This window comes from Harpia harpyja, chromosome 2 (assembly GCF_026419915.1).
Source record: "Harpia harpyja isolate bHarHar1 chromosome 2, bHarHar1 primary haplotype, whole genome shotgun sequence".
NCBI lineage: Eukaryota > Metazoa > Chordata > Aves > Accipitriformes > Accipitridae > Harpia > Harpia harpyja.
This window is the reverse complement of record NC_068941.1, coordinates 89989064-90013459: the sequence shown is the minus strand read 5'-3', so window position 1 is coordinate 90013459 and position 24396 is coordinate 89989064. Positions and strand designations below refer to the sequence as shown.

At 58.1% G+C, this 24396-nt stretch overlaps 2 protein-coding genes across 7 annotated transcripts in view; one reads left to right on the top strand and one right to left on the bottom strand.

Moving 5' to 3' along the window:
• Positions 1 to 18496, bottom strand: PAIP2B (poly(A) binding protein interacting protein 2B). 3 transcript variants are annotated; one of them, XM_052780895.1, is made up of 4 exons: positions 18399 to 18496; positions 7590 to 7744; positions 3065 to 3241; positions 1 to 2104 (listed from the first exon to the last, which is right to left on the bottom strand). In XM_052780895.1, exons 2-4 carry the CDS (start codon positions 7734 to 7736, stop codon positions 2048 to 2050), a joined length of 381 nt encoding a protein of 126 aa, XP_052636855.1. In that variant the 5' UTR covers positions 7737 to 7744; positions 18399 to 18496; the 3' UTR covers positions 1 to 2047. The 3 variants fall into 3 exon arrangements, with proteins under 3 accessions (XP_052636855.1, XP_052636857.1, XP_052636856.1); XM_052780897.1 differs by lacking the exon at positions 18399 to 18496 and adding an exon at positions 14746 to 15149; XM_052780896.1 differs by lacking the exon at positions 18399 to 18496 and adding an exon at positions 9836 to 9984.
• Positions 18497 to 19443: 947 nt separating this feature from the next.
• ZNF638 (zinc finger protein 638) overlaps positions 19444 to 24396 on the top strand; it is a 67906-nt gene continuing 62953 nt past the window's right edge. For all 4 annotated transcript variants that reach the window (XM_052780876.1, XM_052780879.1, XM_052780875.1 and 1 more), the window contains exon 1: positions 19444 to 19583. In XM_052780876.1, coding sequence (XP_052636836.1) covers positions 19489 to 19583 — 95 coding nt within the window. In that variant the 5' untranslated portion in view covers positions 19444 to 19488. The remainder of the gene's footprint in view (positions 19584 to 24396) is intronic.

Genomic DNA, 24396 nt, shown 5'->3' with positions numbered 1-24396 from the left:
TCAGTTCCAAAAAAAGTTTATTTTTAATAACGCATTGTCTGAAATTTACAGCGTGTCAGAGGGTGGGGTTTGTTGGTTGGTTAGTTTTTTTTTTTTTGGTAAGAAATCAAATAGAAACCAGAGAAAGGGTGGGGGGAAAACTGCACTACGGCTACAAAAGAAATTTGCCCAGCGTACAGCTGCCCTTCCCCGTGCCCCGGATCATGTCCTGCAAAGCCCTGGGCACAGCCTGAGCTCCGGCCGCGGAGCAGAGGGACCCTCCGGCAGCTGGAGGCAACCGCGCAGGGGCTGAAGGCACAGGCTGTACCGGGAAACAGGAGAACTCAACCCAAACCAACCCATACCTCTGGGCAGCAATGTGTAAGATGGGCACCTATTTAGACAGGCACCTTCAACAGGCTGCCGGCTCCAGCTGCGGTAGTGTCAGGGTTTAGTGCTGGTTTTAAAACCAGCAGCCAGAGACGGGAGATCTGTTGAGTTATGGAGCAGACTGTACAGAGAGCAGCTGAGTTAAATCAGCTCAAACCTCCGCTCGCCGTTAGTGTTTGTGGTCCAATAACCCCAGGCCCTCCTGCTGAGCTGCGGCCGCCGGCTTTGCTGTGCCGAGCTAATGGAGACAGAGCAAGCCCTCAGCTATTGAGTGGCCATTAGCTTCCATCTCTGCAAACCCCGCAGGGATCTGTAATCCCCCTCCATTAACTACTCCGTTTAAGTAAAGGGAATACTGGAAGCAACTGCACCCGGGAGGTAAGATTTACACGGATGAGCAAAAGCTCCCGTCCGCGTTAGTCGAGCCAGTAACTATTTTAATCGTTAGGCTATGCACCTCACCGAGAAGCTCCTGCTTTCTCTGGATACAGATTTCTGACCCTGGCTCTCCAAAGGAGCCCACTAAGCACAGGATTTAAAATACCAGAAGCGCCCGGGGCCGTGGTTTACGGAGCTGAAGCCCAGCCAGCTCCTGGCGATGGGGAAGGAGGTCCCCAAGAGCAAGTTCACCCGACGGAGGCACGGATCCTGCTCACCAACAGCCGCTCCGGCAGCTTTGCCTTGAATGCCACCCGCCACCAAAGCCTCGGCAAAGGGGATCGCAAGGACCAGCACGAAGACGCTGCCCATCACCCTCTCTATCTACACCTGTGGGTGCTCCTTGGGGCTCAGACTCATCCTGACAGAGGATCCTTCTCCCAGGGAGGCTGCTTGACACCAACTCCTCACTGCTCCACTCTGCCACATGCCTGAGAATGGTCTCTATTCAGTTTTTCTTGGATTTATTTTGATGAGAAATAAAGGTACGGATGCTTCAGAGTCGCAGCCCGTAGTGCTGGATAAGCTCAAGAGTTGGGGAGAAAAATTCTTTAAGGAGAAGACGTGTTTTGTAGAAGCAGCCCTTCCCTTGGGATGGACAGCTGGGTGATGCCTGACAGGTCTGGTCTCCCCTAAGAGCTCCCTCAACTGATTAAGCAGGCAGGACTCTTACCTACCAGCAGAGAAGCATATGAGTTAGTGTTCAGCACCTATTGGAGAGCTGGGGCAGGCTGCTGCTTAGAGGAATTTAGGGTTTACAGTCTTGTTACACTTCGCTTCTCCTTTAGTGAAAGAAATCCTGTTTAACAGGGAAAGCCAGCGCAGCTCCTGGCCCAGGCTCGCTGCATCCCAGGGCGGGAGCAGGCAGGCAGGGGGTTCCCTACGAATTCTACTTAAACAAGAAAACATGACTTTTCCACTAGCAGGTTTGACGCACGCATTGAAATGGGCCTCTGAAGCAGGGGGAGTGCTGGACTCCAGGACAGACCTAAGGACCGCAAGTCCTAAAAAGCAAAAACTGCCAAAAATGGGTGATAGACGATACAAAGGAAAAATTAAAAAAAAAAGGGGGAGGGGGAAGAAAAAAAAAAGGTACTTGAAGCGTAGAGCAAGATTTCGCCACGTTGCAGCAACTCCACTACGGCGCAGAGTCCAGCCGGGGGCCGATCCCCTCCCTCCTTCCCCCCCGCCACCTTCCCCCGGAGCAGGGACACAGTCTTTCCAAAGCCTGCCTTGACGGTCAGTACTTCACGCCGGGCACAAACTCCTTGGCATCTGGATTCAAGTTGCTTTTGCTCTGGAAGAAAAGAGGGAGGGGGACCTGCCCATCAGCGGTCCAAATGCCGGCATCCCCCTGCCAAGCATCGCTCCATGGTCCCACATCCCGAAGGTGCCCCGTCCCGGCAGCCGCTTGCCGAGGATGCCGTTATGGATGTTCACGCCTGCAAAGCGGCTGCCCTGGCCTTCGTGTCCTTGCAGGCACCTGCAGCACTCGAGATGGTGCTGAACAAGGGCCAGCTCGAAAAGTTATCTACTCCCAGACTGGGTTTTTGGGGGGAAAACATGGGAGGGAGAATCTACTGTTTCTGTCTCTCCCTGTTCTTGCTTCGGCACAGGGCTGCGTGTGGATGTGCTGCGAGGTGGAAGCGGCTGTTTTATCCCTGCCCATGGTAAAGCAGGGAGGTAAAGCAGCTCAGCCTGAGCACAGTCAGCAGGGCCAGACCAGAACAACCCCCACTGTGCTGGTCCATACAGCCCTGCAGCATATTCCTGCTTTCAGGGATGAAAACAGGCATCTCTGTAACACTGCTGCTCTTCCAGCCACCCAGCAGGTTTTCACCACTCTAAATATCTATATAGGCTCGGGATGCTCAGCACCTCTGGAGCAGACCTGGCTGGTCCTTCCCGTACCTCTCCAGCCTGCCAGGACACTCCAGCTCTGCCCAAAAGGCAACGAAGGTCCCGGCTTGCTCTGGGGCCAGAGCCCAGCTCACGTGCAAGTGGCAGCCCCATCCCATGATTTCTGGAGAGCAAGTTCTGCAAAGCTGGATACTTGTGTCTTTAGGATATGTGGCTAAAACAAAACATCCTTGCAGAAAACTCCAAAATGCATCGTCACTGCTGCATTAGCACGAGCTCTTGCACCGACACCCCACTGCCACTCAGGAAACCCCCCTGAGGAAATCCACCCCCCTTCCCGGGACAGGTCCTCCGCTCTTTGGCAGACCTCACAGCACGTGTTCTCCGAGGTCCTTACCAGAATGTCCTCTGAACTGTGGCCGTCGCCAATGGAGAGCCCATTCAGCTGCTGCTGCAGCTGCCCCACGCCCTGGGGCAGGTCGCGCGATGGAATGAACCAGTCCTGGTCTTCTTCCTCCAGCATCTCCTGGAAGCAGCGGTCGAGAAACTCCTGCTCCTGCAGCTCCTCCTCCACCTGCCCAAAGAGACCCGTTAGTCACAGGTACAAACGATGCATCTCGGTGTTTTCCATACGCTGTCCCCACCTGGTAAAAGAGTCTGCAACGTGCCTACCTCACCTCGGTGTCTGTCCGTGCCTCAGAAACATCACAGGACAGCCAGAGCTATATTTTAAACCTAGACAAACACAGCTTTGTCAACTTGCCTGTAGCCAACCCCAGGAAGCGCAAGAGCACAAAAACCGGCACCTTTTGAACGGAGCAAAGCCGTGCTCAGGCATCGTTTCCCGGCTGCTGCAGGCTGCCGGGGCAGGGAGATGCAGCCTGAAAGCTCACGGCACCAGGCAAATCCAAAAGGGAATGGGATAGGATTTACGGGACATCTGGATGCATCAGCGCACACATGGGATTTCAGGCTGCCGGGCTCCAGCGGAGCTTGCTGCAAAATGAACAGGATGGCTAATAAAATCACAACCGGGAAGCAGTGCTAGAGATGCGCGTTGTTGAGTGGATCCTCTGCTACAGAGTGATGCTGCAGCCTTTCTTGCTTCCCACGCTTCTCCGGTTCGTTAAACCAGCTCTGCTCAGCCCCCTCGGCAGACCGGTGCTCTGCAAGCACCGACGCAGGGTGGCAGTCGGCTCCCGTCGAGTACACCATGGATGACGCCATCTCCGCTGCAGGAAAATTCCTCCCAAGGCCTAGGAAAGCCACAGGACCTGGCTTGGGCTCCCAGAGCAGAAAGTTGCTCACGCAGGGGTGTGCTGGCAAAGCAAGGCAGGAGAGACGGGCGGGAGGGGGGCCTGGGGGTCCCGTCCTCACCCTCGAGCAGGCGCGTACCATCGGTGGGTCGCATTAACCAGCTGCTCCCATCTTCCAGGCTGGTTTTCTCTGGATGCTGACTCGAGCAAAGCAAGCGAGGCAGCGAGCTGGGCAGCCCGCGCTGCCGCCGGCCTCCTGCTAAACAGGCACGTGGTCGCCAGAAAATGAGCAGATGGGGCGACAGCCAGAAAACAGCACGATTTTGAGCAGCTGTTATTGAGTCCAAAAGGGCTGAGTGAATCCATGAACCACAAAACGCTCTGAAAAGCTTAAACTCTGCCATTTTACAAGAAAGCAGAAACTACAACTGAAACTGGCTTCCTGAGGGGGAAAAGGGGAGCTCTGCAACCCACCGTGACCCATACTGCAGCCCCTGAGCTGGGGATGGGCTGGCAGCCCCTGCCACCAGCGGGCTACCGGGGTCCCACTGCCTCACCACGGCATTTACAGAGACCTGCCTGTCACAAACAGCTTGGGAAGGTAACTCCAGTAAACCCACGGCGCTATTGACTTTCAAGTTATTCGCAGCCGGTCCCTGCTACATTTAAAATCACATCCAGGAAAACTCGCAAGGGTCGTGAAAAGCTCTCTCACAGTAACCAAGCCTTGGACACCATCTCCAGCCTCAGCTACTGCAGAGCTTCTCGCCACCAGCCTTAGAAGAAATTGGGTCCGGCCAGGGGAAAATCCCCTTTACCGCTAGCAAACCATCCCATCGCTGTCCTCAACTGGTTTCCAGAGGCTGTCCTTGAAACTACGTGCTCGCACCAGCACACAAAAACAGGATATTAAAAAACCACCCCAGGACTGCCAGCTCACCCTGGCAGGTGACGATGACAATGACTGCCCTGGGATCCTGCACTTCCACAGGACACTGATGGAGCGAGCCCAGAGCTTTGTGCATCTCGCAACACTTCAAACCCAGACGAATATTCCCTCTCCTCTGAGTCTCGCCACTGCCAGCCGTACTCTAACCGCAGCACAGCAGCGCCTTGTTCCCCTTCCCACACCACAGCCTTTTCAGTGCACGCAACTGGCCATCGGGGCCAATGCCAGTGCTGGCTGCGAGCCGGGGATGCAGTGACAATGTCGGTCCTGGACCAGGGGACAGAGAAGGGGAGATCCTGGACACGCTGACACCTGTACCGACCTGCTAGCCCTCTAGCCAGAAACCATCAACTCCTTTGCACCGCATCGTGACAACTTGAACCAGAAGATAAAGGGTTTAGTATTTGCTCAGGGCTCTTTGGCTTCCTGTGGTATTTAATGCAGCTCTGTCACCTCCTGCCCCAGGTCCTTCTGCACCAACCTCACCTGCTGTCAGCACAGTTTCTTCTCAGCGCAAGAGCCCACCACTCCCTTTTTGCCCTCCGGGATGTGCTGGCTCCATGGGAAAAGGAACGTCGCTCGCATAAATAAGGGAAGACTGTGCCAAGAAGCTCATGGGTTTCTGAAAACACCTGCCTGTTCCCCTCGCTCAGGGCCTGGATGGCAGAAAACATTTGCGGAGGAGGCAAGGAAGCAGCGTGGCTTCAGAAAGCTGAGGAAGAGGGAAGAGCAAGTGGGTGTGGAGGAAGATTCAGCCCCACATCTTACAGCAGCCCCAAGCCACCGGGGCTTGCATGTGAAGGTGGCAGAAGCCACCATCGCCACTGAAAGGGACGTGCCTGCCGTCCCTCACCCTGTGCCCCCATCACCGGCATCTCATCCTCTCCCGGGGGCACTCAGGGGCGACTCAGGCCAGGGAGCAGAACAGAGCAGCTGTGAGGCACGAGGTGCAGCACCCCAAACTGAGCCCCATGAGCACCCATGCCAGCCCGAGGACAGCTTCTTCCAGGAGCGCTGCCTTCCAACAGATGAAGGTCCTGGCGCAGGACAGCTCTCCCTACCCCACTGCTGCCCCACCAGTGGACACATGGACTTCAAAGCCCTTAAAGAGTGACTCCAGCTTCTGTACAAACCATTTTCCCCCCCGAGCAGCGTTTCACCAGGAGCTGGACGAAGGGCTGAGCTCCCAGGGCATCGCTAAGGGGTTGGAAGTGCAGAAGTGAGGGCTGGCAGACCAGGAAAGCACAGGCGAGTATCTCGGCGACACGGAGCCCAACACAGGGAAGCCCTGAGATCTTGGCTCCATTTTCCTCCCTCCTCTATCTCCCTCCGCCTTGCTCCTCCACCCCGGGACACTCCCTCCGGCATGGACCTGCAGTATGGTTTGCTTTGCACTTTGCCTTCATCAGGCTTTTAATCAAGACAGCGCTTTACAAACATTAAGTAATTAATCTCACACATTTCCATCAGCCCAGCTGCTTGTGGGGGCTGGCTGCTGCCTAATCACGTCATTAAATAAAACAAAAGCCTTGAGTCACAGCTCACTAACAATTGCTAACGTGATGTGGGACAGCATAAGGCAGCTGCTGCACACTCACCAGGAGTTACTGTCAGCGAGTGGCTGCAGTTTCCTCCTGTGGGAACGAGACTTAAGTATTACCATATGGAGATTTTCTGCTGAGAACACCAATAAAGCTGATGAAATCCTCCTTTGGTGACCAGGGGTGTGGTGGGGACATAAAATCCCTCTGTCCAGCCTGCCCGCAGCTCCAGAGGTCCCTCCCTGCCGGTCTCCTGACGTGCCGGTGATGGGAATCCGGTGCTTGGCCACGCTCGTGGGGATGTTTTAGGGAGGGGCAAGTGTCCAGGAGAGTTCAGCGTTTCTGCCTGTAGCACAGCTCAGCCAGCTGAAGGGTCAAGCTCCTTCTTTGCCCAGTTCAAGGTGTCTAACTTCTCTCCAGCTACTGGGATGATGGCAGGAGGGACCAGCGAGCCTCCAGCAAGCTCTTCCCTGCTGCCTTGTGCTACCCTGGCATTTGGATGAAGACCCAAAGCAGAAGCACGAGGAGGATGCTATACAGCTGCTCCCTCTGCTCCAGCTCATGGGGTTGCATTGTTATTCCACAAGCAAGAGCTGTTCAAGTCCCACCACAATCTACCAGAAGCTCTCAGGAGCTTAGCTGGCCCTTACAGACACAGCATCTAGTGGCCAAGGTTCCTACCACGTGGTCTGGCTGCTCCAAGCGTATTCAGGACCATTTCACTGAAATCGAGACTTCTACCCGAAACGAGAGGTGCTAACTGCAGGAACGCATTGCTGAGATAGCCGGGCTACAAACGCTCTCAAATTTTGAGCACTGATTTTTATGCTGGTCCTCTCTCTCCAGCTGAGCATGCAGAAAGGGAAGGTCTCAGTTATCACAGCAAAGCACAGGAGAAGATGGTGCCGTCAGCGTCCCTCTGAGAAAGATCTGAGAGGGTCAAAGGCATCATGAGGTTTTTTTTCCTGACTTTATCCATCCCATGTCCTTACAGGCAGATCCAATATAAACAGGATGACTCTTCCCTTGAGCCACCTCCTCTGTGCAGGGCCTGTGCCGGCTGTGACTCACACGCACCTCATGGTGCCCATCAGAGGAAACCTTTCCCTTGCCTCTACCCTTGCCTCAATTTTAGCCGCAGAAACGCAGAACTGGCAACCACCCTCCCGGTCTTACCTGTCTGTTGAAGTCTTCTTCGTTCTCCATCCACATGTACTCTGCAAAGGGGTTGTTTTCCTTTTCATCGTGGCCATTCACTACTTGGTCCTCTTTGGATTTGGGACTGGATGCCGTCGTACTGGCGAGGTCGGAGCCATTCATCATTACTGACTCTGGGAAGAGAAACAAGGGGGTGAGGGAGCTGCCGTGGACCCCGTGCCCCCCAACCCATGCCAGCCACCCAGCTCCCAGATGGAGGCTCGCCACTGGCCATGCTGATGGGTGACAGCTCAGGCTTCCAGCACAAGAACCTGCTGCTTCCAGGCTGCTTTTTTCTAAGGCACAGTGCTATTCCTGACTCCTCTTTTCAAAAGTGCTGGAAGCAGCGCTATACCTCCCTGGCAGTGGCAGCATCTATTTTTCATGGTTTTGACCCATCAGAGATAGTCTGAATGTATTTGGTCTGGACTTAGAGCAAGGGGTGACCTGACCAGCAGCTCCTGGAGAAGTTGTGAACAGGGTTTGGGAAGGCACCGGCACCCCAAACCCCATCCATCCATCACATTTATTTTAAATCTGCCACAAAACACACCAAAAGACCACAACTGGGTTATCACTGCAGTCAACACACCAACACCACAGAAGCAGATTGTCCCCTGCTCTAAAATACTGAATTTTTTGGCAGAACATACGCATGCCAGTTCATGTCCCTTTATCTCTGCCATAATTTCTTTATTTTTAGAGGGCATTTCGCAAAACCCTGTTGGTTTGTGACACGAAGGCTGCCTTTTTCAAAGCAGGCATTCAGAGTCCCAGGAGCACGGCCTGAAGCAAGACAAACCTTACGGAGTCCCAAACCTCAGTTTCTGAAAGGCTCCCGGGAGCAGACGGAGGGAAGGACGCACAGACAGATAAATGAGACAATAATTCAATAGCAAAATCCTACAGAATAGCGAAACGTGGACTAAGGCCAGCACAACCCTGCTGAAAAACGTCCAAATATCACGTAATGACATCCCAGCTGTATGTTTCACTCTTGCCTGGTAAAGGCTTTGTCTGGAGCGGAGCTGCATCCAGCTCCAGCACAACACTGGGGCCCAGGGATGAGCTGGAGAGCATCCCGCACAAGCAGGGGCTGGAAAACATGACTTCTTGGGATGACTGGCAGAAGCGGCTTGGTTTGATCTCGAGGAGAATGAGAGCCGGGGAGCCCTGCACAACAGCCCTTTCGGTACAGAGGGAGGTTGCAGAAAAAACGGCCTTTTGTCCTCGTGGATACAGAGGGTGTTTTGGTTTTTGCAGCAGTAGAAATTGGATTTGGAGGGGGGGGGTGAGGCTAGGGAGACCAGTAGCAATGATGGGAACTAATGCCGTTTGCAGGGGGACAAGCCTCTCCCTGAAAGTTTCGGGGAACAGTTACTGATGGGCGCCATGGATGGTCCAGGTATGCCTAATCCTACTTTAGGAAACAAATTAGACAACCTCTCAGAGTCTCCGCGAGGCCCTACAAGGCTGTGAGAACAAGCAACAACCCCGCCAGAGCCCGGTCTTCTCCGTCTCAACGCAGGTCACAGTTGCCGTCAGATCTGGATCCCAGCAGCCGCTCCAATCCCCCAGGAGCAGGGATCCCACATTACTCGTTAAACGCAGCCTGCTCTAGGAGCCAAACAGATTATTCTTATTTTGGGGAGGAATCCGAAGCACAGACGAGTACAGGATAGCTGTCGCACATTACTCTCTGAAAAGCATCCCCGCCAATAACAAAGGTGCACAGCCTTTGCATATCAACACTCTTGGGTCCCCAAGAGCGGCACAGCTTTAACATGGCTGCTCCTGGGCAAAGAAAAAAGGAGGAGAAAAAGGGAAAAGGAAGAGCAGCACGTTCCTCGGGCTGCCTGCAGCCTCGGGGGACAGCACCAGGCCACACTGAAGCAGCCTTTGTTATCTGCAGAAAAGCAAGAAAGGCTCCGAATGGAGCACGGAAACTTCAACCGTGCCAAAGCCAACACGGCGGCTCTCCCGTGATCAGCGAGACTTATTGACGGCAGACAGCTCAAGTCTGGCAGGAGAGAGTCGCAGGGCAGGCGGGAAGGAGAACAGAGCTGCAAAGCAAGCGAAAAGGCATGAAAAGGTTTGGATGGGGGAGCTCTCCCTCCTTTCCTCCCTGCTTCTCTCGCCACCAGCGCAGACGTTTGCACAGGCAGAGCCTGGAGCTCAAGGACACATGAGTTTTGAGGAGCTGGCGGGGTTCACAGCTTACGTACAGCGTCCGGAGCTGGGTCCTCTGTGCAGACAGGCAGGACGGGCGCTGGGTCGAACCGAAAGTCCTCCCGCTGCCCTGCTGTAGATCAGGCAGCCGCTGTCAAGAGACGAAGCGAGGTGCCTGCTCTGGTCTGGTGGCTCCGTACCAGCCACTGCAGAGAACAGTGTAGCTGGAGAAGCAGCAAAAGAGAGGAGGGAAGGTTTTTGCAATGTTTAATTTTATGGTTTTTATGCTTTTAAAAAAAAAAAAAAAAAAAAGGAATAAAAAGCTTCCTCTCCCTCCCCAAGACTCCACACTCCTTACTCATCTGGCTGCAAAGAGATCCCGCTCCTGTGGTGCCGGCTCTCAGCAGAGCTTTTCAGCTCTTTCTGAACAGCAAAGGGGGTTTTCCCTGAGTGTTTGGTGTGTGTGACCCGGCACCCACGGCACAGCCGTGGAGAGCTGCGGGTGCCGCGGGAGGAGGAGAGGCAGAGGAGGGCAGCTAGCCCAGTGCAGCAAGGAGGGCGGCGTGCTGTGGTTTGGGAGCAGAGACATGAAAGGATGGCTTGTGTCTAGTTTCCCTTCCAGGTTTATAACGCGGCAGCAGGACTTTCATCGCAGTTCCCGTCAGCAGGACAGGTTTTTCAGGCAGACGGGGAGCAGCAAAGGCAGCAGCTCTCAGCACAAACAGATCCTAACAGCAGGGCAAGCCCTGAGCGCTGCCAGCATCCTAACATCCGTGCAGAGCCTGCAGCCCCTTGGCCATCCACGCATCCCACTCCAGTGCCCAGAGCAAACCAAAGGGCTCCCATGGGGCAGACAGGGTCTGGGGATACCGGCCGAGCTCGGCTTCCCAATTTTGGCTTCTGCCATCCCGTAAGGGGCAGACGGAGAGCTGGGACCCCCCGGGAAGGGCAGCCCCGGGCACACCGGGCACCATCTGCTGCGGTCCCCAGGCTGCGTAAACAGACCTGCCGCTTGCCAAAATTAGAGCGCGGGAAGCGTTTGTACCCCCACATCACAGTCAATGCCACTTGTTTACTCTGTCACCAACGGGTCCATTTTTCTTTTTTTTTTTTTTTAATTTCCCTTCTTTCTCTCTCTCTTTTTTTAAACACATAGGTGTCCACAGCCCCATTTCCAGCCCCTCTCAGCAGACATAGAATCCCCCACGTTCACCATGGAAGTTGTTTCACTGTGGTTATCACGCACGTTTCCCCACCACACTATTCCCACCTCTTTTGTTAGATTTAAGCCACCCCAAAGCTTCCCGAGCAATCCCACACAGCCATCCCCTGCCTGCTGTGGCCAGAAGTTTCTGAATGGCCCCGAGCAAAAAGGGAGCTGGGAGAGGCCAGCACGGACATTTAAGTGTCACGGAGCAAGACAGAAGCCCTTCCGAAGAGCAACGTCCCTGCGCTTTGTTGGGAGAAACAGCCGGCAGCAAGCAGCAGGCAGGAGAGGCAGGCTGCCCTGCAAGCTCATCCCTGCCTGGGGGGGGATGGCTCCTGCCTGAGCATCTACTGGGAATATCCTGGGTGTAAAAACTCACCAAATGGTAAGGCACCTAAATCTCCCGTTGCTGCTGGCCGGTAACAGCACGAAGGGCAGCGGATACCCAGGGGCAGGGGTACGTGCACAGATGGCGACAGCACAGGAACCATCTATGTGACATACTGCTTCGGTAGCCCAAACACGAAAGGGGAAAGAAAAAACAACCAACCAAAGTGGTTTTTTTTAATCTCCCATTTTTCACAGCTAGGTCTGAAGGACCCAAGGTCATGGTTTTCCCCTATCAGCCGGTGCTTGGAGCACGCCAGCAGTCCCTCGCAGCAGCCCCGGCTGTGCAGAGCCATCCACGCCTGGAAAAGCGCCTTCCAAAAGTGCATTTTCCAGTCTGGCCGAGCCAGGCTCAATGTATGTTTTGGTCTGCATGTTATTTATCTGAGTCACCGGAGCAGCGCTGTAACCGTCAGCCTGTTGACGCTCTACCAAGTACACACAGAGCCAGGGTAATTTTGATATATTGCTGAGATGCTGCAGTGAGCTTACTGCTCTGAGCCATGGTTCTCCATTAAAACTAAAATAAATAAAAAAATCTGCTTTCTTATAACAAAGGCTTCTTAGATTTGTTTCTCCTTTCCCCTGGAAAATTAAGCAGATTAAAAAAAAATAAAATAAATGTAATCTTTAACCTGGGGACTGAGAGCTCAGAAAACACATCCAGAGCTCACAAACCACCTCCAGAGAGCTGTACGTCCTGAGCCAGAGCGCAGCAAAACCTGAGGAGCTACGCCTTGTGGCTGCCTGCAAGGCAGGGAGGCAGCCTGGGAGGTCCCTGCTAGTCTTTACAAACATCTTCATCACTCTTAATACTCCCATACTCGCCTGGGGCTGGAACAGCAGCCTGGCAAAGTAGGTTTCCTTTGGAAAAGGTACTGGACAACATGAGGCGGGAAACAGAAATTCGGCCCCCGTTTGGTATTTGGTGTTGCTTAAACACATGATGCTTTAAGGCTGCAGATTTTGCAGGACCTGACCCCAGCTGGGGCTACCAGGTGGTCCCAGGTCCATTAAGCTGGAAATAGTCACCAATCCAAATTAGCCCAAGTGACCGAGACATCCAAGGGCAAACTAATCAGCGCAGCTCACGCAGGAAGATGCTAACGTAAAGGGGATGGACTTTTTTTGGAGGAAACATCCACATTTCTGCGTGGACGTCTCTCTTAGCCCCTGTGCTGCTACGCAGAGACGGCACCGTGGTCCAGGCACAAGGCTGGGCATCGTCTAGCCCTGCTGCACAGCTCACTGCAGGGCTGTGAGTGTTACCTGGCCTTCAAAGCCCAGGGGGAAAAAGCAGGAGGCACAAGGCTGGAGTCAGCGGACGCGACGGTGGCTCAGCACTGCCAAGGGCAGGTCTGGTCCCTCTTCGCCCAGCCCCTCATCTGATCCCTTTGGCAGCAGCAGACAGGTACTGCAGCTACCCGCCCTCTGCCCACCTCTCTGCCTGCACTTCTGCAGCTGCGGTCCAATCCTGCGTGCACCACGCTGGTGCAAACCCCGCCGAGGCGGTCAGGTTGTGCTATGCGAGACACGCTGCCCTTGCTTCAGAGCAGACACTGCGAGGCCAAGCAGGCTGCCTCGTCCCATCACTGCCTCGTCCCATCACTGCCTCGTCCCATCACTGCCTCGTCCCATCACTGCCTCGTCCCACTGGGCTCCCACTCCTTGGGATGACAAAGCAGAGCAAGAGCAAGGTGCTCTTGCCACGGTGTTGAGACATTTGATGCAAGGAGGGCAGAGACTCCGCGGACCGACTTGGCAGGAGGTGGGGAAGGACTCCTTAGAGCAGGCAGCACCCAAGCGTGGTATAAAAGGGGGCGGCTGACCCCGAGGGAGACAAAGCTGAGACAGAGGAGTGATAGGATAGCAAGGGCAAAGGCGTAGGTACCCGCTGTGCTGCCAGAGGAGCGCAGGAGGCGAGAGCCTGATGCAGAGAAGGAGATAACGCAGGGTGATGCGGTCGGAGCGGCAGGGAAGCAAGCTGATCTTGCAGGCAAGCATTTTTCCAGCGGCGAGCCACGTACGGAGGGAACGGCAGGTGGGCAGCGCTGCCTGTCTGCCTCAAGCTGTGGCACCGTCCGTCGGGTGGAGAGGGGAAAGGACAAGAGGCAGCAGACGGCGAGATCGCACTGTGGTTGGAATGAGCCGCCCTGGGAGGAGAGCGTACAGGCAGGAACGCTTCAGGCTCCTGCGACGGAGCAGCATAAGGCACGGCAAGTTATTAATAATCTGGATAACGCACTTCAATACCCCAGAATTACACATATGGTTACCCGCTCTTTCCAGGCAGGCCATTAGACTGTTTCCTTACCTAATTCAGGAGGATAACACACAGCAGGACTGAGGAACTCCTGGGAGGCAAGACCCTTCACGCATCCCACTTCTGGCTGGTTTCGGCCCCTACGAGAGCATCCCTTTCTTACGCCAAGCGTGGCATGAAGCACGTTCCTCCCCTTTGCTCCCAAAGGGTTAACAAGTCAGCACCAGACAGGAGAATCGAGCACAGCTGCGCGCTTGGCTCAAGGCAGGGACATATGGTCCTCCTTACCCTCCCAGGCTGGCGCGGCCAGAGCCAAAACCTCGGCGGAGGCTGCTTCGGCAGAGAGCGCAGGGTTACGTGATGGAGGAGGCTGGCCGGCCAGGGCTCCCAGCTCTATAAATAGCTTTGGGAATCATTGTGTTTGCAGACGGGCTGGTCCTTCAGCAGGAAAACCCACCCAGCACAACCCAGACTTCAGAAAAAAAAACCAAACCCAAAACTGAGCCCTTCTTTCTCTGTGCACTTTCACAGATCCTCTCCTTCCTGACTGCCCTGCAAGTGCTCAGGAGCAAGGCTGGGTTTGCAAGGGCTGGCACCACAGGGGAAGGCGAGAGGTTAGGGCTGCATCCCCAAGCCTGGGCTGCTGCACCCTCATCCCAGCTGCACTTCGGGTGTAACGACACTCAAATTTTAACTTGCACTTGAAATTTAACTCAAATTCATAAAAAGAAACCCACTATTTTATCCCCTCAACCAGTGCAGAAACGCTTCCTGCAGAAGCGGTGTACTGGAGCATGAGCACATTGGTTTGAAGTCCTCGACCAGAAGCCTAGGACTGATCTGTGCCCAGGCAGAGCTGGGGCAAGGCGGGGAGGGGAAGGCTGGATGTTTTTGCAGGGCACCTCTCAACTCCTGCAAAGCAGCAGTTAGAGAAGGGCAACTCGTTAGCCTCATTTCCCAAGGGACTGGATTCTCCCATTTCAGCTCCCACGGGTACTTCTCACGCTCCACAAGTCGATCTGGTTCAGCCCCACTTCCAACGCCCTCGCTCCTTCCACCAGCTTCTCCTCCTGCCCACCTGCGCCTTGCACAGTAAACACAGAGATTACCTTGCTCTAATCTCTGCTTGCAGATAAGGTCTCTGCACCTTGGAGTCCCAAGCTGCACTTTTTATCTCCCAGCCGTGTCGATTTTTCCAGTAGCCGTGAGGACTGCCAGCTGCCCCGCATGGCACTTGCGATGTTCAACCCCTCTCTGCTTCCAGCTGGGTCTCACCGGGGAACCCGGCGTGACTGGGTCTGGCTTTTTCTGCTAGGTTGCAATCCAGCTCCAGCCCAGCCCACGCTCTATCACCACCCCGATGTCTTTCAAGTACTTTTTTTTCCTCAGGCTTCTCCTTCCTATTATACTGGCACTTCAGGTTTTATTCCCTACCACCGACGCTGAAGCGCTGAGCTGGCGAGCTGCTGCAGACCTGGGGGAGTCATCCACTGCTCCCCGCTGTCTTCAACCCTCTGTAATTAGAGGACGTTAAGTCTTCCAGGTTAGCCTGGACTCATGGTGTTAGGCTGGACTCCTGGTACTCCCTTCTCACGCTTGCTGGGCTGCTGCAGGGTGTGTGCCAGTCCCTGCTCGAAGCCCGCAGCAGATGTGGAGCCTTCCATTTTCAGATATCTCAGTTGCTGAGGAACTGCATCCTATTTCCATCTCCAATCTGGGGGATAATCTCATCCTGCACTATTTTAATCTGCATCCACAAGAACAATCCCCCACTTTGCTCAGGCACAAAACAAAGTGCCGCCAGATCCCCCCGTCATTTTGAAAGCACCAGAAACATTGAACGCGCTCTTGAGCTGTGTCCAAGAAACACTTCGAAACCTAATTTCAAATTCATTCTAAACACTGCTCTTCATTGAGCTACTTTTAATCTCAGGCAAAGACAACACATTCTGCACTTGACAGCTCACAAATGGGTCCTGCTGCTCACCAGGATTAACGCTGCGATACACTGCAGCAGCGATACGGCCAACCAGCACCGCTCATGAGCTCACGAGTAGCAATATTCTGTAGTTTCTTTAAGGGAATTGATAAAAGAAGTTTTTTAAAGACTTCAAAACAGAGCATCCATCAAGCAGCACCTTCCAGCTCCCCTGGCAGTGGCTGCCACTTCTGCTCTGGGAGGGGAAACCTCCTCATTGGAGCCGGGTGGTGCTCTTCCCACAGATGCACTGTGTGCTTGCCACACAGGGACATCCACGGGGACAGCATTCCCTGCCTGCCTGGATGCGGGCAGAGAGAACCGAGAGCAGAAAAAGCCAGCAGTGCAATTTCTGCAGCAGCAACGCCTGGAAACGGAGATCAGGGCAGCAAACTGAACGCTTTGCCAGGGCTCTACGGATTTGCAGAAGCAGCTTTATCTCTGTTTGTGCCGGAGACCCGACACGGAAGCACTTTTCCAGGCACTTTGCAGCGTGTGCCCTGTACTCACATCTCGGGCTTCGCCCGATCCGGTGCTGGACGCCTGCCCTCCACGCCATTGCTTTCACTCCGAGTGGGGACAGGGAAGCGAAGCGAGGCCGAGAGGCCAAGGCAGACATGGCGATTCAACCCGCGTTTTGGGAGCTCAGGTCTGCACCTCGGCAGCCGGACGGCACTGGCTCTTGCTGCTCCATCCCTTGGCTGTATGCAGGCTGCGGTAGCGCGGTCACAGCTGCCGGGGCTCGGCCCTGTTCTCCAGGCCACCAAAACCTGACAAAACACGCCCTGTCAACACCAAACAAGAGCGGGCACTGGGCAGGCTGGCTGGCGGCTGCCTTTCAGCAGCCCGGATTTCAGCCGCTGACAACACTGGCGTGGATCAAATTAACACCAGTGGAAGGGCTGGCGCGATGACAGCTCCGGGGACAGACACTGTCCTCGTGCCGTTGCGGTCCCTGGGGCACCGCAGACCGGCCAGCCCAGCCTGCCGGGTGATGGATGACCCAGAGGTGAATGGCCGAGGGTCTCGCTTCACCGTCCTGCGGCTGGCCTCAAACTGCAGCTCACAGCGGCCGGCTGCGAGGGGAAAGCAAACTGCTGCTTCAAGGGAAGGGAACAAGCCTGCTTCCCTCCTTGGCCGTTTACTTCCAGAACAAAAGCTTGAAAGTTCGCATGAAAGTCCAGCTCCCTCTAAGAAAGCGCTCTGATACACTATCCACCTGCATACGGCTGCTGTTTTCTGCCTGCCTCAAGTAAGTACGTGGGGAATCCTGCAAGGACACGTGTGCATCTTACACACAACGCACACGCATGCCTGGCTGTTCCCTTCTCAGCCTGGAAAAGGGCTGTCCCCTCCCCTCCGCTTGCCACCCAGGAGCTCTTCAGAGGGAAAATCCGCAGACTTCTTTGCACAGAAAGGAAACGGGGACATTTTCAACGCAATATTACGATACGCATTTTTGTCTCGAGCTATCAGGAACCGAGCAAACACAACTGAGGGCTTCACGCAGCCTTTTCTGCGGTCTCTATGGCCAAGGCTAAGGTAAGAACAAGGATCCAGATCAGCCGTACTCCAAAGCGACATGGATCCCAACGTGCATCCCGTCAAGCAGTCACTGCGTCAGACGCGGAAAGAAGTTTCCCTACCTGGCCGCGATGCTCCTGTAGCAATATCTGACTTGTCGCTGCATGCCAGGCTGAAACCTGAAGAGCCAGCACGTAACAAAATATCTGAAGGGCACAAGCCAGGAGCTGACTACGCCACGCCGAGCCTGCCGGTGCTGCATCCCGTCCCCCGTAAACACGGCTGGGGAGGGCAGGCTGGCCTGGGCTGGGGAGGGCAACCCACCCGTGTGCCGCACCCCCAGCCTCCGCGGCACAGGCTGGGGTAGTTTTTGGGGGTTTTTTTTACGTAAATTTGCAAAACCAACTTCCAGTCAGTGCAAACCTGCAAAGCTAGCACATTGTGTTGCCCACCTCTGGGTCGGGGGGGGGTCCCTCCGGAACGACGGCAGGATGCGGGACCACCATGCCTGTCCCCTGCGTGCTCCACTTGGAGCGGAGATCGTGGCGTGGGAGTGGGCTTCGGAGGGAGAAGCCAATCTCCCCCTGCCCCTCTGCTCCTCGTGGGGTCGGGGGCGTCAGCAGGGCCGGTGGCACGCTGCCCTCGCCTCGCCCCACGGGTGAAGGGCCCGACCCACGCAGAGAGGAGCCTGGGGACTGTTTTGGGAGCCTGCGCCCGAGAAATGCCGGGGGTGGGTGGAGGGGGAGAGGAAGACGAGGGACAGGGCGGTGGGAGAGAGCCCGGCTGGACCCTGGCAGGGCCCCGCTGGTGTTTTTTTGGGGTGAAATCAGCCAGGATGGGCTGGCTCCCGCCAGTCCCCACGGTTCCATACCTGCTCCCGGGAATCCTCCGCACCCACACCACCGCCCGGGGAAAGAGCTCCCCCGGCAAAAACGCCGAGGCCTGCGATCCGGTAAAGGACCCAGACCCGAGGTGTCTTCGTTCGCTCCCGCCCCGGGGCCGTTCCCCACCGGAACGCGACCGCTCCCGGGAGTAGAAGACTGACAGAGGTGCGAAGCGCGGCCGGGGCCTACGAACGTCGCCCGGCGGGGCTTGAATTCAAACCGGGATGGGATGCGGCCTGCCCGGTTGTGAGCCCGCCAGCCCCCGGCGTTGGTCCCGAGAAGGCCCGCGGGCTAGCCGGGGCCCGGTCGGGCCTAAGACCCGGGGGTCGTCCCGGAACCCTCGTCCTCGTCCTCGTCCCCGTCCCCGTCCCCGTACCTGCCGGCCGGGTCGGGCCGCTGCCGCCCGCCCTCCGCTACCGCCGCCGCCACAGCCGCCGCCGCCGCCACCCGCCCCGCCCATCATAAAACCTGGCACCCCATTGGTCAGGCCCGACACGCGTCCCCGCCTCCTCGCCCTCGGCTCTAAGCCTTGGTTGGGAGGAAGGGAGGGCGAGCGCTGTCGCTATTCCACCAGTCCGCTGCCACTCTAAGGTTCTGGTCCCACCCGCTCCGCCGCCGTCTGATTGGAGACTCGGATCCACCTCCTAGCCTCCGGGTTGGTTAACCCCGAAGGGTCGGATTGGTTGGGCGCACGCGTCCCCCACGTGGGGTCAGACAGGCAGACCACGGAGGCGGGACCACGGCGGGGTGGGCGTGGCCGGCCGCAATGTAAATAACTCCATCACCCCGCCCCTTTCCCCTAGATCCTGATGGGCGGGCGCAGCGCCCAATGGGAAGAGGGGTCACAAAGCCGCCCCCCCCCCGCCGCGGGGGTGTGCTGCTAGAGAGACGCTGATTGGCGGGTTGATGTAAACACACCGAGGGGGCGGGGGATTCCCCGGCCGCCCGAGCCGGGAGGGGGGGGGAGTGGGGGGGTGGTTGTCACGTGGCAGGCGCGTGGCTGGGGGGGGCACCTCGGGGGGGGGACCCAGCTCTGCCCCCCCCCCGTGTTGGGGGCACTTGCGGGGGGGGGGGGGCACCCAGCGCCGAACCCCCCGTTACCGGGGCACCCAGCTTGCACCCCCAGCGTGGAGGAGGGGGGGGGCACCCAGCCCTGCACCCCCAGAGTGGGGGGAGAACCGGGGGGGGGGGCACCCAGCCCTGCACCCCCAGTGTTGGGGGCACCTCGGGGGGGGGAATCCAGCCCTGCACCCCCCGGCTCCCCCCCCGCTGCCCCCTCCCCCGGTTCCCCCAGGGCCCCCCCAATCCCCCCCCCCGGGTACCCCTGTCCGGCGTCCGTCCGTCCGTCCGTCCGTCCGTCCTTCCCCCCCCCGCCCCCCCGGTGACGAGCCCGGGCCGGCTGCCAGGACCGAGCCGGGGCCGCGCCGGCCGTCACCCGCGGGCACCCGCCGTCCCGGCCCCCCGAGATGCCGGCGGGCGGCGGCGGGGGCTCCGCGCCCCGAAAGCGGGGCCCCCAGCGCCCCCCGGTCCCCGGCCCGCTGCCCCTCGACCCGCTCGGACGGTGAGTGCCGGGACCCCGGGGGTCCCCGCAACCCCCGGGGGTCCCCGCGCCTGGCTGGCAGCGCCTGCGCAGGGTGGGTTTGGTTTTTTTTTTTGGGGGGGGGGGGGTGTTGAGCCTTTTCCAGCCCCACTTGCCACCCCCAGACCCCGCATTGGGGTACGGAGGAGCTGGGTGGGAGAAGCAGCCCCTCTCTGCCGGCACCGGGACGGGGGTCCGACACGTAGCCGTGGGGGGCTTTGGCAGGAGGGTGTATCCCCGTGGGGAGCCCCACGGCAGGAGGGGGTGACCCCAAACCTCCTCCCACCCATCGGGGTGACCCCAAACCCCTTCTACACTCCGGGCTGGGATTCTGCTAAAATGAGGGAGGGGGGCAGGCTGGGGGGTCCCCCTGCCCCTGGCCAGGGGGGTCCCCACGCTGTGGGGAGGTGACAAGCCCCTGGCAGGGGGGATATAGGGTTTGGGGGTCAGCCAAGGGATGCTACGTGGTCCAGGGACCCCCCAGAGCTGGACCCCCCTTGCTTTTGCCAACCTTCAGGTTTGCCCCCACAAGCGTGGGGGTTTGCACATGCGTGTGCAACGCCCAGACCCCCACCTTGGGGTGGGATGGCCCCCGGCAAAGTCCTGGCTTCTCTGCCACTGGTGTCCGGGATGTCCCTGGGCATGTCACTTAGCTCTCCTGTCAGATGAGGGGCTGTGCTAACGAGCAAAACCCAGTCGGCTGGGCTGGGGAACGAGGGCAGGGCCGGATCCAGGCCCGGATCCGTTGGCCCTGGATCTGTTGGCCCTGGATCCGGCCCTGCCCTTGTCCCCCAGCCCAGCCTCTAGATGGTTGCCCCAAGCCCCATGGCCACCACGCTCCCATCGATGGCCGGAGCAGCGAGCTATTTCTAACCCTGTGTCCTCATCTGTCCGGAACCTGTTCATCACCAGGTGCTAAATTCAGGGCGAGTTGAGAAATAGGGGCTGGGTGTCAGGGGACAAACATCACAAGGTGTCCTCAAGAGGCGAGCGGGATGTCCGCAGCGTCTGGCCGGGGACGTAAGATGAGCAGCTTGCTCCGTTGAGGTGACAATTTCCCCCCCCACCCGGGTCGCTGCCATCCACTTGGGCGACCTGAAATATGGCACCCTGGGGACAAATTACCTCCCCAGGGCGGCTGATGGCTCCTTGTATGGCTGAGGACTGGGCTCTGCCACTAGACAGGATAAAAATAGCCTGTGGCCAAAGGGCCTGATCCAGGGAGGTGCTGGGCATCCCCCCCAGCACAAGGGGATGGTGCATCAGGTATTGCCCATGTGGGTTTTGGGGTGTGGGAGATGCTGGTGGGGGTCTGGGTGTGCTGCCGGGCATCTGCCGGTACAGGGAAGGGGGCAGAACTGGGAAAGCCCTGCTCTCCGGTGGCAGGAACGGCCCTGGAGAGGCAGCACGGGATGTCCCCGGGGCGCGGGGACGTTTGTCCTTACTGCCCGTAATGGGAAATGTCCCAGAGCGCAGGAGCCTGTCGGTTCCCCGCTGCCAGCGTGGGTCCGTCCCCGTGCCGTGGTCCCACCATGAGGAGCCCCACGGCTCCGGTGGCTTTGCAGCTGAACCCCCCCGGACCCCCACCTGCTGATCCTCTCTGGCTTTTGGGGGGCACGGGGATCCCCGTGGACGTGGAGCTCCTGCGCGCAGGCAGGGCGAGGACCTGAGCTGTTGGGGGCAGCGGTTTGGGGGCTCCCGGGTCACTTTGGGGTACGAGAGGTCTTGGCACAGACCCGGGTGATGGTGCAAGTGGTCACGGCTCTGCTCTCGTGGGCACGGCTTTGCCCCCAGCTCCATCCCCGGATCCTGTGGGGTTAACGGGACGGGTAACGGGGAGAGGGCAAGGTCGGTGAAGGCCATCGAGTGCCCGAGTTAGTCCAGGAATGCCACCGACATGCGGTCACACACCGCCCCGGCCCCAGCCGCCGACCGGGGGGAATGTCACACACGGCCTCCCTCGGCACCGCACGTGGTCCCGGCCACGGGGATGCCTCTGCGGGGACGGGGACACGGGGCTGCACGTCCCCCTGCTCTGTCTCTAACAGGGACACGGGGCTGCACATCTCCCTGCATTTAACCAGCCCCATCCTCCGGCACTCGTCCCACCAGCCCTGCGCCCGCGCCTCCCTGTCTGTGCCCACACGCTCCTCTACATCCCTTCTCTCCCCGTTTCCCATCCCGTCTTGCTGCCATTTTGGGGTGGAGTTGCGCCGGTTTGGGGGTACTGGTGGCCAAAGTGGTACCCAGAAGGCTCTGTCTGGGTCCCCTTTTGGAGCCAGAGGAGGAAATTGCTGAGCCCTTCGGACTGGGAGGGGAGACCCTCATGCTGGGGGGTATTTTCTCGTTTTTTTCCCCCCATTCCCGTGCACGGGTCATTCCAAACCCTGACAACCCCCCCCCCACCCCAGCGCCAGAAACGTTCCTTCTCTTCCCAAATTGCTCTCCTGCACCAAGAGCCCGGTGGGACCCCCTGGCACCGCTGCTCACCCTGCACACTGTGGGCAGGGGGGGGCACAGAGCCAGCGGGCTGGGGGGGACGTGTCCTCCTGGGCAGGGGTGCCATGGGGGGTGACATGGAAGGGACACTGATGTGCCTTGCGGTCCTTGTTGTGCCCCCCCAACCATGGTAAACGCAGCCCGGGGGTGGCACTCAGCGGCAGGGAAAGGGGCTCGGGCAGGAGAAGGATGCGGCCCCGGAGCTCAGCAATTTCAAACTACATCAGTTGCTGGGACTTTTAAGCCTGGTGTCACCATGCAGGGGACTGCCAGCACCGGGGCTCCCCATCCTTCCAGCTCCCAGTCCTCCCAGCACCCCAGCTCCCAGTCCTCCCAGTGTCCCAGCTGAGGAGCCGTGCATCAGCTCACCCGGCTGTAATGCAGCGCAGCGGGGAAGGCATCCTCCGGAGCTGCGGGCATGCCCATGAGCTGCGTGGAGGCACGGGTGGGTGGCCGGAGGCTGTCCCCAGCCTTGGCACCGGTGTCACGGAGCGTGAGCCCCCCACGGTCCCCAGGGGCTGGTGGCCATCTGGGGCGAGGGGCTGTCACACAGCCGGGGGACAACAGGGGGGAGCACAGCGAGCCCCCGGGCTTCCCTGCACCCGCTTCGTGCCGTGCTGCAGCCGCTAAAATGTCACCCTCATCAGGTCTCGCCAATTAATAAATTAACTGAGGGACCGTGGGAAAGCAGGTGCTTTGACACGTCCCTCGTCTCCTGCTCCAGCCCCACAGCTCCGGCCGGGACCGGGGGGCAGAAAGCGAAGCCCAGGGGTCCCGTCCTGCAGTGGGGGGGGGGGAGCAGTGGGCGATGGGGAGGTGGCAGCTCCTCCATGTCCTTGTCCCCGGCCAGCCTGGGTAGGACGGAGGGGCAATCCTCTGTCGGTGAAGGATGCTGCGTGCAGCAAAGCGGAGGGTTTCTGGGTCAGCTCTTGCTTGAGCTTCGCAGGAAACAGAGCCTGAATAAGAGGGTGTTTTACGGGGGTTTCCAGCAGCACCGGCACTGGTGGGCAGAGCTGCTGCCTCACTGGGGGCTTTGCTCCCACACCCCCCTGCGCAGGCAGAGGCCAGAAGGACGCGACGAGGAGCTGGACACGAGAAGAGGCAGGGCGGCACGCTTTGCCCCTCTGTTGGGGGACCACCCCTCTCCTCTCCTCCGTTTCATTCCTGCTCCTTGGAGCCACGTGGAAAGCAAGTGGAGGGAATCCCACCGCAGCTGGGATCCCCACAAGATCGTCCTGCCCCACTCCGTGCCGCTGCAAGACGCTGCTCCTGCTCCAAAACTGCCTTTTAATCTTGCCCAGCTCAATACTCTCATTTTATTCTGACAGCTTCATTTACACACACGGCTTCGTCTGCACACTCACGATCTAGTTGCACCGATGCAATCCTGAGTCCATCCCACCTCCCCGGGCTTTGCCCCACTTTACCACTATTTAAACCAGGCGCTAAAATACAATCTCACAAGATTTTTTGAAGCTCAGCGTCCAAACTGAGCAGAGCATCTATGGCAGGAGGCAGGGAGTAGACGTACAGTCGTGGCAAAAATGGATCTTAAGGGGCAGCGCTGGCGGGGGGAGCGGTAATTTCAAGCCTTGGGAAGCCAGTCCCCGAAGCAGCCAGCCCTGAGAGCCTGGCCCGAGGTGCAGGATCCCAGCCCGGCTGCAGTTCTGCCGGCTCAGAGGCACCATCTGCCGGGAAAGCTCCCGGCTCAGCCCGGTGGCTCCAACATGGATGGATGTGCCAGCAGAGTGTGAAGGAAACATATTCCCCCAGTAAAGCCCAGCTCCTTCCCTGCAGAGCAGCAGCTGCAGGGGCTGGGGCACATGGGTGCAGAGGGAAGGAGAGCGGACAAACATGGCTCGAAGTCTCCAGCATCCATAAACACCCCCTGACAGAGGGACTCGGCTGCCCTGCCACCGCTCAGGTCCTTTTTAAGCTGCTTTTGAAACATCTGTTAAGCCCCCGCTTGCAGTCAAACAGGGCGTGCTTTGAGGACAAGCAGGGTTTTTTTTTGCTGGGGCAGGGGAAACTGTGGTCATTTTTACAGCCCTTTTGGGTGTTTCTGCTCAGTGGGGAGAGTGCAGGGATGCGAGGAAGCTGCAAGGGGGTCTGCAGGAGGGGGATGTCCTGGTGCCCCCTTCTCCCCACACAGTGGAGCGCAGATCCGGCACATTCCCAAGGTCTGCAGGCTCTTTTCCTGGGAGGCCAGGGACTTGCTCACACCGGTGATGACGAAGATGGGGCTGCAGTATCTGGGTAGGCATGATCCCAAACTCAGCTCTTCCAAATGCAGAGC

What these genes read in the sequence shown, in the direction of transcription:
- PAIP2B (XM_052780895.1), bottom strand. Translation starts at nt 7,736, where the DNA reads ATGATGAATGGCTCCGACCTCGCCAGTACGACGGCATCCAGTCCCAAA. An exon ending in AAGAAGACTTCAACAGACAG is followed by an intron (nt 3,242 to 7,589) that starts GTAAGACCGGGA and finishes CTCTTTGGGCAG; the next exon opens with GTGGAGGAGGAGCTGCAGGA. An exon ending in ACAGTTCAGAGGACATTCTG is followed by an intron (nt 2,105 to 3,064) that starts GTAAGGACCTCG and finishes CTTTTCTTCCAG; the next exon opens with AGCAAAAGCAACTTGAATCC.